At 38.2% G+C, this 19,225-nt stretch overlaps 1 protein-coding gene across 2 annotated transcripts in view; it reads right to left on the bottom strand.

Annotated features, from left to right (window-relative positions):
* Window positions 1-1,556: 1,556 nt before the first annotated feature.
* Window positions 1,557-19,225, bottom strand: part of STRIP2 (striatin interacting protein 2) — a 48,673-nt gene continuing 31,004 nt past the window's right edge. For both annotated transcript variants that reach the window (XM_043589506.1, XM_043589507.1), the window contains 3 exons: window positions 8,708-8,812; window positions 7,415-7,619; window positions 1,557-3,986 (listed from right to left, as the gene is read on the bottom strand). In XM_043589506.1, coding sequence (XP_043445441.1) covers window positions 3,736-3,986; window positions 7,415-7,619; window positions 8,708-8,812 — 561 coding nt within the window. In that variant the 3' untranslated portion in view covers window positions 1,557-3,735. The remainder of the gene's footprint in view (window positions 3,987-7,414; window positions 7,620-8,707; window positions 8,813-19,225) is intronic.

Here is a 19,225-nt window from a genome sequence, read left to right as displayed (position 1 = left end):
TGACAGAAAATGGGAAAACAAGAGGCCCAAAGGCAGACAAAAAATTTCCTTTATGTACAGATAATAAAATCATGCTGTAGACATTTTTACTCTAAAATGTATTTTTGAGGTCTCTCATGTTAAAAAGCATCATATAAAATATGCATTATAAAATATGTATTAGTATTAAATACATGTAAGAAGAGTAGTAGCTGCTCTAAAACCTACTGGAATTTTCACAAAAGTTGTTTATAAATTCCATAATATTTTGCAAAACATTTTTATTACACAAAACATTTTATCATACCATTACAGAAAAGTTTGGTTTGGAATTATAGGTAGAGATGTTAATTGGCCATGCCCAGTGTTTCTGGAACAGTGACAGGACTTTCTTTGCCTCTGCAAATCACCCTAAACACACTTAGCACCTAGCTTCTCAGAGTGCCAAAGTGCTGCAAAATTCATACTTGACCTGGCCTGAATGTTAAGGTGGTTACTTATCTCATCAATAATAGCATTGAGGGGCACCTGGGTGGGCCAGCTGTTAAGCGTTCAACTCTTGGTACAGCTCAGGTCATGATCTCATGGTTCATGGGTTCAAGCCATGCACTGCGTTCCACACTGACAGTGTAGAGCCAGGCTCTCTCTGCCCCTCCCCGACTTGTGCATGCGCTCGCTCTCTCTCAAAATAAATTTTAAAAAATTAATAGTATTGATGAGATCAAGGTCATGAGTCTGACTGTTGTATGAACCAGTGTCATTTTTGTTCCAGAACCATAGCTGCATTTTTAGTCTCAGCTAGTTTTATCGTAAATGTGGGTCATCTTAAGGCCTCGAGGAAAGAATTTAAACTCACCACAACTACATGTGGGAGAAACAGAAACCATCAAAACACTCATTTAGAGAACTGTCTTTATATAACAAAGATTATTGGTAGGTGGAAGAACGGGGACAAAACGTCAAGAAAGTCACAACTGAAAATATCAGCATAAAGCACTGAAATGGGTGGTTTCAAATGCTCACTGGTATGCATGCTGTTGAAATTCTCGAGAATCTCTAAGAAAGCCCTACCACCGATCTCAAGAGCTCACTGAGAAGCTGCTGTGACTATCTACCCATATGTCCGGTTGCAACTGCCTTCTTGTAGGTAGAATATACTTCTCTGGCCCAATGTTAGGCTTGTCCATGTGAATTGTTTTTTGCCAGTGGAATGTGAGCAACTTGACTTATGCCACATCCAAGCACAAGCTTTAGGCACCCTCCAGGTCCTTGCATAGTATGGTTTGGTGCTTCCTCCTGTCCTTTAGCATGAGAATAGTACTCCCAGGTAGGAGCGATTCCATGCCAGCTTCCTGCCAGGATGAGAAGAGTCAAGCAGAGCTGCAGCTGATCCCTAGACCCAGGAACAAGAAATAAGGGTCTGTCATAAGTCACTGAGATTTTGCAGTTGTTTGTATTAGTCTACCCCCAGGGAACACTACACAAGATTTTATATGTTCATCCTCTTTATGTATTATTCCTTTCTTATATCCATTTAAGGTTCTTTTGTCTTGAAGAATTAAAGACCAATTTTTAACTCCAGTTCAATTTCTTTTTATTAAAGTGCTTTAGTAGATAAACAATGTTAACAACAATTAACACAACTTTACTGAAATACTCACAAATAAAAATCCTCTATAAATCACTCAAATAATGTTCTTCTAAGTAGTAACAGTAATCACCATTAGAGGCTAGTTAATCTGAATTTATTCCTAACCACACACAAGGGTTCTCAGATTAGAAGATTCAAATCAGTTTAACATATGGGGCTGGCTATCAATACCCTGAATGCTATCCCAGCAAGTCAGCGAAAAAAAATGTTGTGATTGGAAACTAATCACTTTTCTTGGTGTCTCAGTTTCTCCATCTGCACTGAGAATTAATCTTCCCTTAGAGAAGATTTGTAAAAAAAAGTATGAAATGTTAAAGCTTAGCATACTTATATGCCTCAGAAAGCATTCATGTGCATATTTTTAAAAGGGCAACTTATTTGTTCTTGACACAAATTAAATACTATATGGCTTTAAGAGAAATAGATTGATGACTGCTCTTTCCTTGAAAATTGTCTTTTCAGCTGAACCACACTAAAATAGATTAATAAGGTTCATATATGATATGCTCAGTAAATTATTTTGATTGCAGTAAGGATAGCTGTCCTATTTAGGTAAACTTTACAAATTGTTTTAAGAAGTGTCATCCATTACTTAAACATTCTTCATGACCTTTCCATAAAAACAGAAAGCTGCTACCCTACAGCACAAAGAGGCGAAATCCAAGTTTTGGTTAGAATTCTGGTTTAGTTCCTTTGATATCATTGGTAACTGTATCATGACTTCCAAATGAGACTGTGGTTGACAGAGTAAATAATCATATTTTTACTAGACCGCCGGTGCAATTTAAGTGGCCTGGTGCTATCATAAAAAAGATTCAGTAGTGTCCATATCAGTAGGGAGGGCATTTAAAATAAAAAAGCGTGAAAATATAGGTAACATAACTGTGGGGACAGAAGAGAAATAAAATGATCCTGACTGAATCAGAAGCTTTTCTAAAAACCTTGTTTCTGTTGAGAAGTATGTGATTTTGCTGTAAAAGAAGTTTAAAGAGGTTGGTACATCAACCCCTATATTTTCAAAGAAATGTGCAATACTTTTAGATAGAAACAGTATTGCTAAATCTCCACATGACACTTTGGAACCACTAGCAGTAAAAAGGGAAAAAAATCATTAATCAACATAGGAGATGAAAAATGGTAAGCTGTGATGCTCTTGCTATTCTATTCAATTAAAAAATAAATCGATCACGAGCACAAATGGACATGCCAACTCAATAAATAAAACCTCCTGTAGTTACTTGTCATTTAAAAAGTGAATTGGATGAAAAGGATAATTTTCTACAGTGTACTCCATCATTTGAAGACTGAAGTAGTTTCAGAAAAACATGATACATCCTTAGAGGAGGCCTATTTCATATTGGCTGTGGCAGAGCACTCCATGCACTATACAGGAATACACAAAAAGATAATTTCCAGATTCAACATAGATCTCTTTGGGAATAGAGAAAAAAACACTTTACACAATATACCTTACTATAACATGCAGTACTTAGGTAATAGTAAATCATCGTCCTCCACAAAGAAGGTGCAGGTGCTCTAAAATCATCTTTGAGATAATAATTTTAGAAAGAGGTGTCAAAATTTTAAATTTAAAATACAGACTTAATTTCAAAGTTGGTTTTGCCAAACCTCTCATAAGTCCTTGGAATCCAGCGTGAGCAAGAAGGAAATGTTCTCCCTATTTCATGACTTGCACCTCCCATTACCTATGATGAATATCATGAGTTAAATACCGTAATAAACGTATTCTCATTCTTGGGGCCAGCAAAGGCTAGGCTGGTTCTAGGCAACACTAAAGCAGGGAGCGGTCCCACAAAAGAGCCTGTCCAGGACTGATCCAGCAGATTTTCAAGGCTACCTGGGCACCCAACTCACCCCAGGGCAGGTTGACCAATTTGTTGTGACTCAGGATCCTACCCATGCACTATCTCCAGGCCCAAAGCCCCTAGAATGGCCCTGCACTACACTGGATGTCCTTGGGCTAGGCCAGCTCTCCCCTAGACAAATACTCCCAGGGCTGGAAACAAAGGCCAAATGGGCAGGGTAGGCAGAGCACCATTTATTGGAGCCAACCCCCATCTATCATATGCTTTTTAAGAGCTCAGTCAGTGATTCTGGAGCAGCTCCTCCCAACAGATGGGCTGTGAAAACACCTCTCTCTCCAGCCAGAGCTCATATGAATAGTGGAAATCCTCAGGCAGATCCAACCTCTGCCCCAGCACACTCTGCAAGCAGTTATCCACAGGTGAAAATTCAGAGTCCTGGGGTTTGTCATACCGGCGGCTGTTAAAAGCCTCAATGTTGGCCCTCAAAGTGCATTCTTCTGCTTGGAAGTCCCATGGCCTGGCATCGATGTCTGTGTTGGGAAGAGAGGAAGAAAAACATGTATACAACTCAGGACACTGCTTCTCTTATCACAGAGCATGGTCTATGGAATAAGAACAATGAAACTGCTCAGAATTTCCTTTTTATGGGGGGCAGGCATTGTACAAAGTAAGTATATAACGTCCTGCCACTTTGGTTTAAAAAATACTCTTGGGGGGCGCCTGGGTGGTTCAGTCGGTTAAGCGTCCAACTTCGGCTCAGGTCATGATCTCACAGTTTGTGGGTTCGAGCCCTGCGCTGGCAGCTCAGAGCCTGGAGCCTGGTTAGGATTCTGTGTCTCCCTCTCTCTCTGCTCCTCCTCCACTCATGCTCTGTCTCTTTCTCTCAAAAATAAAATAAACATTAAAAAAAATAAAATAAAATAAAAGATACTCTTGTACATGCAGAGACTATCTTTGGAAGGAGAGTCTAGAAACTGGTAACAGTGATTACCACGGAGAAGGAAATAAGGCCCCTGAGGGAGGTGAACTTTTTTTTTTTTTTTAACTGTACTTCCTTTTCATTATTTTACTTTCTTATCAGTTATATGTATTATATTTTCCAAAATAGCAATTCAGTTCCTTTTATGGAGCTTTCCTAGGGGGATGAGAGTTTCCCATTTGAACGGAATCATCAGCTCTCAAGGAATGGAAAGAGGCAGGAAAGGGGTACAACAAGGAGAATCAGAATGGACCAATTACTGAAGACTTTACTGATTCCTTGCGACCTCTGCCAGCATATGATAAATGTATGTGCCAGCTTCTGTTAAAATTATGAGGTGAAAGCTTCCATGAAGATAAAAATAGAAAACAGATAATCTGCTATCTCTATTTATCCCACTCAGACACTTATTTCAGGGCTAGAGATACATCTTTTTCAGATCTCTTATGTCCCACATTCAATGGCTTATCTTTTTTCTTTTTTTTAAGATTTTATTTTTTAAGTAATCTCTAAACCCAATGTAGGGCTTGAACTTACACAACCTCAAGATCAAGAGTTGTACACTCTACTGACTGAGCCAGCCAGGCATCCCTTAATGGCTTATCTTTAAAGGAAGTACAGATTGGGTTTGGGCTCGTGATGGCAGCAACAACAGACATGTCATTTGCAGGATAAAACATTTTCGTGTTTTAAAAATCTACAAAAATTTAAATAGTTGTGTTTTATGTCTCATAGAAGTTGTATCCTGGCTTGTTATCCACTAATCATATATTTCCCTTAGTTCTCTGGGTTCTTTACTGCAGCATTCTCTAAAATTCAGACAGGTTACAAATCTCAGCAAATATAAGTCATAGTCATCTTACCAAAAACTCTTAAATACAATTAGGCAAATAATGGTCAAATCCCACTACAGCGAATGTCAAAAGAATGAAAAAGCTCTCCAAAATAAATTCTTCCAAACTCTAGTCAATCTATCATATCTTGATAGTAAACCAGATGTTATACTGTCTCCTAACATGAGAGAATATGCAGTTCCCAATGTTACCTAGAATATATTATGGCTTAAAAGCTTTAAACTGAATCCATTGAAACTTCAGACCTAACTTTCAGTTTACAGATGATACCAGAGACAGATAGATAAGGTAAATGATGACACAAAGAAGCAAGAAATAAATCCAGAAGGTGGATATTCTGCAGGACAACTGGCCTAGTTCTTCAATTAGTCAGCATTATGGGGAAAAAAAACCCCGAAAACAAAACACGGCTAAATTTAACAAATAAAAAGATAGAACAACCAGATGGAATTTGTGGCCCTGGGTTGAATTATAACTTGGAAAAAATAACTTTAAATAATATTTTGGGGCAAAGGAAGAATTCTGAAATTGGACTTATTGGATAAAATGAAAATATACTGATATGGAAAGATGTAGATAATGTTAACTGAAAAAAGATGATAAAACAGCATGTATAAATTGCTTTCACTTGAGTAAAATGTGTGTGTGTGTGTGTGTGTGTGTGTGTGTGTGTGTGTGTGTGTAAAAAAAAAAAGACCTGGAAGAATATCTAATAAGATGTTAACAGTGTCAATCTTTGGGTGGTACAAATAGGGCATAAATATTGTGATATAGTAAAGTTTTCTCACTTGTACTTTCAAACTGCTTTTTGTTATGTATGTATGTATGTATGTATACATGTATGTATGTATGTAATTTATTGTCAAATTGGTTTCCATACAACACCCAGTGCTCATCCCAACAGGTGCCCTCAATGCCCATCACCCACTTTCCCCTCTCCCCCACTCCCCATCAACCCTCAGTTTGATCTCAGTATTTAACAGTCTCTTATGTTTTGCCTCCTTCCCTCTCTGTAACTTTTCTAACCCCCTTCCCCTACCCCCTGGTCTTCTGTTGAGTTTCTCAGGATCCACATGAGTGAAAACATATGGTATCTGTCTTTCTCTGCCTGACTTATTTCACTTAGCATAACACTCTCCAGTTCCATCCACGTTGCTACAAATGGCCAGATTTCATTCTTTCTCATTGCCAAGTAGTATTCCATTGTATATATAAACCACATCGTCTTTATCCATTCGTCAGTTGATGGACATTTAGGCTCTTTCCATAATTTGGCTATTATTGAAAGTACTGCTATAAACATTGGGGTACAAGTGCCCCTATGCATCAGCACTCCTGTATCCCTTGGGCAAATTCCTAGCAGTGCTATTACTGGGTCATAGAGTAGCTCTATTTTTAATTTTTTGAGGAACCTCCACACTGTTTTCCAGAGCGGCTGCACCAGTTTGTATTCCCACCAACAGTGCAAGAGGGTTCCCATTTCTCCACATCCTCTCCAGCATCTATAGTCTCCTGATTTGTTCATTTAGCCACTCTGACCGGTGTGAGGTGGTATCTCAGTGTGGTCAAACTGCTTTTTAAAAAAAGTTTATTTATTTAAGTACTCTCTACATCCAACACGGGGCTCACACCTACAACTCTGAAATCAAGAGTTGCATGCTGTCCCGACTAAGCCAGCCAGGTGTCACTCTAACTGCTTTTTAATAATAAAAGGTTATTTTAATTTTAGAAATCTTGTGGAGAAACCTGTCATTTAAAGGAATGTTTTAAAAAGGGGTAATTATCTCTTAATTTACTTGTTTCATAAAATGGAATTTTTTAAAGTAAACTCTACCCCCAACATGGGGCTTGAACTCATAACCCCAAGATCACTAGTTGCATGCTCCACTGACTGACCCAGCCAGACACCCCTATAATATGGATTTTTATAGTTAATCTGGGACCAGGGTACATGGTATTTGGGGCAGTACCTTAAAGTTTATTATATCAGCCCCTGACTATAATCACATATTTTCTCATCCAAAATATGTAACAATTCATACCAAAAGAGTACAGATACACATTTGTTTAGTTTTGTTTAAACTCTGGGCAACTCCTGGAGGTCAAAAGCTCTAAGAATACTCACCATTCCCATAAGCCCAGTCATCATTCATGCGGTGGCGTACTTTCTGGTAGATGGCCGACATGGTTTTCATGTTGCTTTTTCTCCACTGGCGCCCCAAGTACTTGGTCTGTATTTTTAGCAGCTTCAGAACATAAAGTTGCAGCATGGCCTGTTTGACCTTGAGGGCCCGCTTTAAGATTGGAGCTGATTTGAATACCACCAGCATCTACCAATTTAAAGAAGGGTGGGAGTGAAGAGAGGCAGATAAGGATCTAAAGTTTCTTGGAACTCCAACTCACAGACAATCCTTTTTTTTTAATGTTTATTTTTGGGATGGAGAGAGAGAGACAGAGCATGAGTGGGGAAAGAGCAGAGAGGGAGACACAGAATCTGAAGCAGGCTCCAGGCTCTGAGCTGTCAGCACAGACCTTGATGTGGGGCTCAAACCCATGAACTGCGAGATCATGCCCTGAGCCAAAGTCAGACATTTAACCATCTGAGCCACCCAGGCGCCCCAACTCACAAATTAAGCCAAGCCTGCTGGCCTCAATACTCCAGGGAGCTTTTGGGAATCTATGGTCCAGGTTCTCTTTACATTTAGTCTTTAAGAATATAGAGGAATCACTCCATTTATATGTCACAATTCAAAGTTTCTAATATTCAAAGTACATGATATAAAGAGCAAAATAATTCTGTCAGCCACACGTCCCATTTCTACTGTTACAATTTCTCAAGAATCTTCTGGATACATAATTATTTGTACACATATATTATTTTTATTAACAAAAACAACAGCTAGCTACATAACCTGCCATATTGTTCCATACCTTGCTTTTTATTTAACAATATATCTTGAAAATTATTACACATCAGTATAGAATTGCCTCGTTCTTTTTTCCTGCCTCATTCTTTTTAATGGTTATATAATATTTTATTATAAGGATGTACCAACACTATTTAACCAGTTGGTCCTGTGTTAATAAGCTTTAGGTCATTTCCAATCTTTCATAATTCATGCTGCAATGAATAATCTTAAGACTTGCATCATTTGGGATGTGTGATTATAATCCAAATAACAATGTTAACTTTCCAACCGGAGCTGCTCTGGGGGAGGGTCCATATTCAGCTCCTTATAAAGAAATAGACTGGTGAATAATTATCTGATATAGAATAAGTGCCCAGAATTAGGAGGTGTTCACCTTATGTGGCATTTAGTGCCTATCTATAGAGTTCACAAAGCAGGAAGTCCATAAATATTTACAATGTAAAAAATTCAGTCAGATAGGCACCTCCATGATCTGAAGCCCCACTCACCATGGTTCTGGAATGCTTCCATTTGGTCAGTTTATTGAGCAGCCTCAGAAGGTTGATGCAGGAAAAGAGGTTCCTCCAGCAGAACTGGTTGTTGTCTCCAGCTTCCTGTAATAAGGCAGACCCCCCATTGTGTCAACACCTACAAGGCTTTCATTCCCACAGAAACCTGGAAGTCACAGCTGGTCAGTTTAGGTGAGGCTTTCCTTATGAAACGCTACCTCCTCATCATTCTGCTTTTCACACACTAAGGCCTCAAAGCATGAAATACCCTTCATCTGAAAACACACGGCTGCCAATCCTGGAAGACTGTACCTAGAGCAAGAATTGGTTAGAAAGAGGATACATGAACATAGGAACTTCACTCAAGCCAGCCTTCTTGTGTAACTTTCTGTTTTAGAATCAGAAAAGAGATGATAGAATTTTACCTCCATATACTTTGCACTTATATAAGCTGTATTTGTAACTGCTAGGACTTATTCTGGTAGATTTCTTTCTCTCTTTCTCTTTTTTTCAGTAGGCTCTCTGCCCAACACGGGGTTAGAACTCATGATGCCAATATCAAGAGTCACATGCTCTATTAACTGAACCAGCCAGGTGCCCCTATTCTGGTAGATTTCAAACTATTTTTGGATGGACCTGATATTCATTATGATTGAATTTCTTTAATCACCCCGCCCTCCTTTATCAAACCCCATTGCAGTAAATAGCTTGATTCTCCAGCACGGAAGCAAAAATGGCAGATGGTTAATTCCAACCAGGTGTTTCTCTTAACATGTTTATTGATAGCTTGTGAGCACCCAACCAGAGATAACAGATGGATGTCAGATTAGAAACAGGTATCTACTCACAGAAACATCTTTCAGGGACAAAAATAAGAGTGCTTCTCAATTTGGGGACTGTAAATATACTGGTGTCAGAAGTTATATAAATCAATGAGTATGCATGGTGGCCAACCTAACATCTTGGAAATTATTCATGTCTACAAATTGATAGGAGAAAGTAGGAGTAGGAGATGATGTGTAGAAGTGAGCTGTCGTCGGAAGAATGGAAAATTATCCTCTGCTGCTTTCCCAAATTAATCTGAAGCAAGCAAGACAGGCATACATCCAATGTGGAACAAACCTCCAGGAATTTTGAGAGTATTAGAATCTAATACTAGATTCTAATAAATAAGACCAAGGGTCAAAAAGTTTCATAGAAACTTTTTAGGAATATTATTTAAAAATAATGTTCTCTTTTCTGTAGTAAATGTTCAATATTGTGTTTCGAACTAGTCCCTGGAGAACCATCTGTTTCCTTCTAAGAGAAACTTCTATGGGAGTTTCCATTCTAGTGCATCAGCTAGTCAGCTTGCCCAAAACAGATAGGTTCTACAGATGTTCCATCTTGTGTGGCTAACAGAGGAATGGACTCTTAAATGTTTACTTATTTATTTTTTTAAAGAAGCAAGGGAAACAGAGAACATATGGGAGAGACTAAGTATATCTCCACTGTAAGCTTCCTTTATCTTGATTTCTAATATGCTAGCATAAAAAGCCTTGCATTCCTTAGCACCTCAAAATATAATATGGGGGGTGCTTGACTGGCTCAGTTGGTAGAGCATGTGACTCTTAATCTTGGGGTCTGAGTTCAAGTCGCACATTGGACATAGAGCTCATGTTAAAACAAAATAAAACAAAAGTATGGGAGTAGGGGAGTGGCCTTGTAGAAGCAGCATTGGAATAGACACACTAGGACACCTGGATTATGGCTTTGGCTTTGGCTGTATGACGGTAGATAAATCATTTCTCTGCTTCTTGTAAGAGGCTGAACTAGATCATCTTTAAGATTCTTTCACCTCTGGGGCGCCTGGGTGACTCAGTCGGTTAAGCATCCGACTTCGGCTCAGGTCATGATCACAGAGTCTGTGGTTCAAGCCCCGCATCAGGCTCTGTGCTGACAGCTCAGAGCCTGAAGCCTGCTTCAGCTTTTGTGTCTCCCTCTCTCTCTGCCCCTCCCCTGCTCATGCTCTGTCTCTCAAGTAAATGAAAACATAAAACAAACAAACAAACAAACAAAAAAACAAGATTCTTTCACCTCTGATCATTCAATAACCCTGTGATTTACTCTGACTTTCTCCACTTGGCTCAAAAGTGAAGTTTTAAATGAAAGTAAGCTGATCGTGGCTGCCTTTTCCTCAAAGCTCACCCTCAAGAGTCCCAGGAAAGACATCTCAGTTCCCTCCTGAAGATAGTCTCATCTGCCCAGGGCCTTGCTCTTTTCTTTCTGATAATACTTCCCCACTGACTAAAACCAGCCTCACTTCCTGCATCACCAGATGCTGCCTGAAGTGGGCACTGAAATAACACATGCTAAGTCAAAGGCTCTCTCAGGACAGCCGCTCCCAGGCTTGGTGTCTGTTTGCAGCAGCAGGCTCTACATGAAGCCCTGCTCAAGCCTTCTGCCTTGTTCCAACCTAACAGACAATAACTTTCCAGCAGACCTTTAGTTCCATGGCGTGTCTTTTCAGATTTGCCAGACGTGAGGGATTTTTTATTTATTTATGTTCACTCAAGGCAAATCACCTTCTTTCTCTTTTTGGGGAGGGCAGGACTCAGCACATTGATTAAGATGTATACTTTTGTGGGGAGATATATATTGTGAACAGCAGCACTTGGTCATATTCTCTTGTTTCTGATACTTCACACTATCCAAAGCAAGACCTTAACTCACCTTCTACCAGCGGAAGTTAAAAAAGAAAACATTTGCCCATGTTTCAGTAGCATAAGCATATGCTTACAAAAATAATTCCACTTAGAATTGTACCCAAAATAATAAAATGCCTAGGAATAAACCTAACCAAAGAAGTGAAAGACCTGTACTCTGAGAACTATAAAACACTGATGAAAGAAACTAAAGAGGACCAAAGCAATGGAAAGGCATTCCATGCTCATGGATCGAAAAAAAAAAAAAAGTATTATTAAAATGGCCATACTACCCAAAGCAATCTACAGATGCAATGCAATCCCCAACAAAATACCAACAGCATTTTTCACAGAACTAGAACAAACAATCCTAAAATTTGTATGGAACCACAGAAGACCCTGAATAGCAAAGCAATCTTGAAAGAGAAAAAACTGGAGGTATCACAATTCCAGACTTCAAGTTATATTACAAAGTGGTAGTCATCAAAACAGTATGGTACTGGCACAAAAACACACAGATCAATAGAACAGAATAGAAAATCCAGAAATAAATCCACAATTAAATGGTCAATTAATTTTTTTTTTTGGTCAATTAATTTTTGACAAAGGAGGAAAGAATATACATTGAGAAAAAGACAGTTTCTTCAACAAATGGTGCTGGGAAAACTGGACAGCTACAGGCAAAAAAATAAAACTGGACCACTTTCTTTTACCATACAGAAAAATAGGCTCAAAATGGATAAAAGACCTACATGTGAGACCTGAAACCATAAGAATCCTAGAAGAGAGGACAGGCAGTAATTTCTCTGACCTTGGCGGTAGCACTATTTTTCAAGATCTGTCTTCTGAGGCAAGAGCAACAGAAGCAAAAATAAACTATTGGGACTACATTAAAATAAAAAGCTTCTGCACAGCGAAGAAAACAATCAACAAAACTAAAAGGCAACCTATGGAATGGGAGAAGATATTTGCAAATGACATGTCTGATAAAGGGCTAGTACCCCAAATATATAAAGAACTGATACAACTCAACCCCCAAAAGACAAATAATACAATTAAAAAATGGGCTAAAGACATGAACAGACATTTCTCCAAAGAAGACATATAGCTGGCAACAGACACATGAAAAGATGCTCAATATCACTTATCATCAGGGAAATGTAAATAAAAACTAAAACGAGAGATCACCTCATACCTGTCAGAATGGCCAAAACAAAAAACATAAGAAACAACAAATGTTGGCAAGGATGTGTAGAAAAAGGAACTCTCTTACATTGTTGGTAAGAATGCAAACTGGCTCCTCAAAAAGTTAGGAACAGAACTACCCTATGATCCAGTAATCATACCACGTGGTATTTACCCCCAAAATACAGAAACACTAATTCAAAGGGATACATGCACCCCTATGTTTACTGAAGCATTACTTACAATAGCCAAGATACAGAAGCAGCACAAGTGTCCATCCATAGATAAACGGATAAAGAAGATGGGATATATATATATATATATATATATATATATATATATATACACACACACACACACACATACACACAATGGATTATTTTTCAGCCATAAAAAAGAATGAAATCTTGCCATTTGAAACAACATGGATGGAGTTAGACAGTATAATGCTAAGTGAAATAAATTAGAGAAAGACAAATACCATATGATTTCACTCATAAGTGGAATTTAAGAAACAAAATGAATGAGCAAAGGAAAAAAGAGAAAGACAAACTAAGAGACTCTTAAGTATAGAGAACAAACTGAAAGTTACCAGAGGGGAGGTGGTGGGGGAAATGGGTGAAATAGATGATGGAGATTAAGAGTACACTTATCATGATTAACACTGAGTAATGCGTAGAATTACTAAATCACTATATTGTACACCTGAAATTAATGTAATACTGTATATTAATTACACTGGAATTAAAACCAAAAACAACTAAAACATTTTACTTACATACACCTGAGGTCTAAAAATTCAGTTCAGGGATCACATCCTACCCTTTCATAGCATCTCTAAGGCACTACAAAGATTCTGTTCTCAAGATCCATCTTAGCCCAGCTGACTGAGCCAAGCCAAATAAAAACAGAGGCTTACGCCAGTTATGTGGATAATTAACTCAAAAGACTGCTGAAAGAACAGAGTGTTTCTTCCTTTTGTACTGAGGAAAGCAAATTGGTTGGAATCTGAGCACTAAAAGAGACTCAGCTTTTAGACTTGGCTAAGTCTAGTCCAATTCTGTCATTCACAGAAGCAAAACCTGAGGCTCAGGGAAAGAAAGGGCTTGCTTAAGTTCACATAAGTGCCCCAACCAGAGCTTGAACCTCTATCTCCAGTAACTGATTGAATTATAACACTATTTACGGTTCATCTTTATTTACTGTTCTTTATTTACTGTTCATCTTCTGGTCGCCCTTCTGGAATCCCAGACACAGAAGATGATTCCTGAGAGAAAATTTGATTTGATCCCCTGCTTTCTCAGCTTCTTCAAAACCTAATGGTAAAGAAACTTTCTAAAGTCCTATTATAATCGTTATTTCAAACAAGCCTAATAGTTTCCAGAAACAACAACAATAGCAACAACAACAATAACGACAATAATTAGGCTTCCAGTTGTAAAGGGGAACATCTGACTGAGTTCGGTCAGTCTATGATCAGACTGAACCTTTGAAGTGCTGCTAGGGGCACCTGGCTGGCTCAGTCCAAAGAGCATGCAACTCTTGATCTCAGGGTTGTGAGTTCGAGCCCCATGTTGGGGGTAGAGATTACTTAAATAAATAAATAAATAAAAACTTAACAAAACAAAACAAAACAAAAGAAGTACTGCTAAGTGTTAAATCCAATACATCACAAACCTTCTCAGCTTATTAAAGTCCCTAGTGATGATTCTTTTTTTTTTTTTTAAATTTTTTTTTTTCCAACGTTTATTTATTTTTGGGACAGAGAGAGACAGAGCATGAACGGGGGAGGGGCAGAGAGAGAGGGAGACACAGAATCGGAAACAGGCTCCAGGCTCTGAGCCATCAGCCCAGAGCCCGACGCGGGGCTCGAACTCCCGGACCGCGAGATCGTGACCTGGCTGAAGTCGGACGCTTAACCGACTGCGCCACCCAGGCGCCCCCCTAGTGATGATTCTTATTTTCAGATTGATAACCAGCTTTTCAGTGAAAATCAGAGTTTCTAATATTAACTTGGTTGTTATGTCATGACTCCATGGGAGTTTCATAGTCCAGGAAAAGTTTATGTTCACCTAATGGCCCAATCTCTTCCTTTTACAGATGGAACTTCTACAACCTACTTGCTCAAGGTAACTTAGAGCTGTAGTTCTGTCTGCCTTTTCTATATTACAAACTAGTCTATTTCTTTGCTTTGGGCTTCAGGTGTTCCACGCCATGTCAGTCTTGCATGTATTTGAACCAATTTGAAAAAAAAAAAAACATTTGCTAGGTTTTAACACTTAATTATTGTAAATTCACAATAATAACCATTTCTCGGGAAATGATTTTTTCATTCATTCCGTTATTGTGGTTCACACAACTGAAAATGAATTCATATTTCTAGCTTAGAACTTCTTCCCTCCCCCTCCCCCCCCAAAAGGAATTTCTTTTCCCAATCACTATAGAAGAATTCCCTTATCATATGGATTTCTGACAGTTAAGGCACTGCTGGATTAAGGACCTAGATATCATAAAAGAGAGCTGTAATTCTTAAGTGGTATGAGTAAAAAAAGGAGGAAGGAGAAGAGAAAATGTCAAAATCATTTGGGGAGCTTTAGCAAAACAAACTATTATTTGCACCCTGGAGAGGGATCTGCACATTTGAATTTGAAAACTCATTCCATAGATTCTAATCTCATACCCATAACAGAAATGCTGTTTTAACAAGAAAAATGATAACATGGTAAAAAAAAAACATTTATCCATGGTTCTTCCTCTATCCTCTATATAAATATACCTCATAGAAAATTGGATATTCACCTTATGATGTGTTTGCATTATATCTAGAACAGAGAAACAATAATGCTAAAGGCAATTGTGGTTTTAAATAGTGATGGTCACAAATCATTGGTTAAATAATGTCTGAAATGAATGTTAGAGACCTTAATACTTGAACATGATTATATTCCAGTAAGAAAATAAAAACTAAAACCACAACAACAAAAATCTTCTGGGATATCTAAGAATATCTGGATTAGGAAGTCATAAAAACAAAATTTAATAAGGATAGATGAAAGGATCAGGTACATAAATTTAAGTGATATGAACATAATTTTATAGATCTTTCTGAATGTATGTCAAACCCAAATTTGAGGAATTTGCAATGAACTACCTTTTAAAAATTAACTTAATAATTTTATTTACATATATCTAAAAGGAAATGCCAAATGTTTCTTTGCAAGTGGCTAAGTCACGTAAATTCTGACCCACTATTTTGGCTCTACCCGGACAATACTTCATCACTCCACCCATTTCCTCATCAGTAAAGGATGCGATTCGGCAAGATATTGAGAAACCTCTAGCTCTGATACTCAGAGATTCCACATATACTACTTCTTCTCATTCCTCCATCCTTAATCTATAGGCCTACCTGAACATCTACATTGTTCAAAATATGCCCTTCTTTGTATGTGATGCTGGTGTTATTAAATCACTTTCTGTAGAAAAACAACAAGCATTTTGAACTGAGTTGGCTTGGCAGCAGTGACAATGGATTTACACAGAACTTGCCACATTTTTGGGGCCCAAATATCTGTCGAATAGGAGAGGAAAGGAGGAAGGGGTGTAATCTGTATGATTTCTCTTTAGGGCCAACAGACCACAAAGAAAGCTGACCTACAAACTTACCATCGTTTCAACATGCTCTAAAGCAGTGATGTTTCTAAACTTTTTATTGCACATATCTCTCAGTAAATAATTTTTGTGTGCAATCCTAAATATACATGTTTGCTTAGAAGTTAGAAATACATTATTGTAATAACATTATGTATGTTCTAATATATACATAAATATGGAAAAAGATGTTAATACATAAAAGATCAGGGGCGCCTGGGTGGCGCAGTCGGTTAAGCGTCCGACTTCAGCCAGGTCACGATCTCGCGGTCTGGGAGTTCGAGCCCCGCGTCGGGCTCTGGGCTGATGGCTCAGAGCCTGGAGCCTGCTTCCGATTCTGTGTCTCCCTCTCTCTCTGCCCCTCCCCCGTTCATGCTCTGTCTCTCTCTGTCCCAAAAATAAATAAACGTTGAAAAAAAAATTAAAAAAAAAAAAGATCAAAATATTCCATCCCCCAAAGCATCATCTTGCTCACTCTACTTTTTATACCACTGCCCCAAATAACCATTCAAATGATGAGTATTCTACAATACTTGCTGAAGCCATATCACTGACTTTTCTAGCAACCTATCTTCCACACAATCATGCATTCATTACCCTTCTATGTTTGGAATTTAATTTTTTCCTACGTTAATGGATTGAATTTGAATATAGACATTTGGAGATCCAAAAATTGTAAGCCTTCCTATACCAGGTACGTAGGGAAGCTTCTCAGTACATGGGTAAGGATGTCTTATTGTAGAGCTAAACATGTTGACAAAATGGGAAGACTTTAGAAAGTGCCTTTAACTTTGACCTTATTTCATGTCCATTAAATGTGCAACTGGAGTTCTAGATGAAGTTGAACTCAGTTCGAATTCAGAAAACTGAGAAAATATGAACCAAGACTACCTCAGCTGAGTAATTCTATTTCTAGGAATCTATCTTAGATAATCAGAGACAAAGTCAAAGATTCATGTGTGAGGATGTTCATTTTGGAGTTACACAGAAAACCCCAACAGTAGTAGAAAACAATCAATTAAGAAAATTAAGAAAAGGAGTATTATGTGTAGCTATTAAAAATTATGTTCTTGGGCGCCTGGGCGGCTCAGTTGGTTGAGTGTCTGACTCTAGGTTTTGGCTCAGTCTCATGGTTTGTGGGTTTGAGCCCTACATCGGGCTCCATGCTTGCAGTGTGAAGTCTGCTTAGGATTCTCTCTCTTTCTCTGCCCCTCCCCAGCTTGCTCTTTCTCTCAAAGTAAAAAAATAAACTTAAAAAAAAATTATGTTCTCAAATATGTTTAAAGTCACATTGTGATTTAAATTTTATCATGTAAATTGAAACATAACCCAAAGTCCTTATTCTTTTAAATAATGTGTGTGTATATATATGAATGAATATGTACATATATGGTGATTGCAGCAAAACATTAACAGTAGTTACATGTAGGCAGTGTAATTAAGGTATTTTTGTTTTCTTCCCATTATTTTTCTGTATTTAGCCAATTTTCTACAATGGTATATACTGCAATATTATTTAAATGCAATTGCCATATTATTTAAAGAAAATACTACATATTTATAAAAACCCAGTTCATTTTCTGTTTACAATGACTTTATTGAGCCTGGAAAAGAGATAAATCTTACTCATATGAACATTAGTCTTTTCTGAGTACAGAAGCCATCAGTTTAGATAAACAAACCATTATGTCGAGGACCTACATGGAGTAAACTTGCTAGTTACTTAAGCCCATGATGGGGCTCAGGGGGAGTACTAGTACCATGAATTCAAGCGAGAAAAATCTGTGGTTACCAAATGAAACCACCAGGTGCCACTGTTGCTTCACAGGAGAGGACTACCTAGCATGAACTGTTTTATTTAGAATAGATGCGTGCTTTCACCTGCTCATGGATAACAATAAAATCTTCTCAGAGGCATGACAATTATTTCAATAATTTTATGCTCATATCCTCAAAGATCCATCAAAAGATATTTGAAGGTATAATTTCCATCAATTTTCTATATGTGGGATTGAGAAAAAAGAACATATTGCACTAAGAAATAGATTTCAGCCATTAAAAGCTGACTTTATGTTTTGAAATGCCCTACTAACAGTAGCACTTTAATGCTGTATACCACTGTTTTCTGTGAGAAAGTGCTTTCCTCATTCCAACTCTGAATGGTAGGGATGTAAGTCTCCACCCTGGCTCTGCTACTTTCAACTGTAAGCTTTTGGCAGTTAAATTCTCCATCTATAAAACAGTAATATCAAGCTTATACAGTTAAAGTTTATTTATTTATTTTGAGAGAGACAGCACGCGGAGCGCACACGTGAGCGGAGGAGAGGAAGAGAGAGGAGAGAATCCCAAGCAGGCTCCGCACTGTCAGTGGAGAGCCTGACACAGGGCTTGAACTCACGAACTGTGAGATCATGACCTGAGCTGAAATCAAGAGTCGGATGCTCAACTGACTGAGCCATCTAGGCACCCCTTACAGTATTTTATAGACTGAATAACACCATGTGCATAAACAGGGTTGTTGGACAACTTATTACCTCTCTCTATAGGCGTAAGAAGCTCCGAGCTTCCTTGGCTGCTGAGACCACATCTAAGTAAGACAGGAAATCTCTGCCCTGATGCTAAAAAGGGTGCTAGATTTAATATCTTAGGACACGGGTCATTTTCTAATTCAGGATCTGTCATCTAGGAGGAGTGGACTATGATAAGTCACTTCATCCGCTGGGCCTTCTGGTTTTTCATCTTTGAAACAGGGGGTTGGGCTAAATGGCTCTCAGTTCCCCTCCAGCGAAGAATCCTATGGTTGTATAAAACCTGTACCACAGAAGGTATCATTCTATTTGTGTATGATATACTTTTCGGATACCATGTTTTGCAGGTATTAAAGTTGGGGGACACGTGGGTGCTATCATCCAGTCATTCAGCATTTGAGCTCCTTCCATGTACCATAGCACTACACTCTGGGGATATAAAAATGAAGATGATGCTCTGCATTCCTTCC

This window comes from Prionailurus bengalensis, chromosome A2, assembly GCF_016509475.1.
Source record: "Prionailurus bengalensis isolate Pbe53 chromosome A2, Fcat_Pben_1.1_paternal_pri, whole genome shotgun sequence".
Taxonomy (NCBI): Eukaryota; Metazoa; Chordata; class Mammalia; order Carnivora; family Felidae; genus Prionailurus; species Prionailurus bengalensis.
This window is presented reverse-complemented; position numbering and strand designations above follow the sequence as displayed.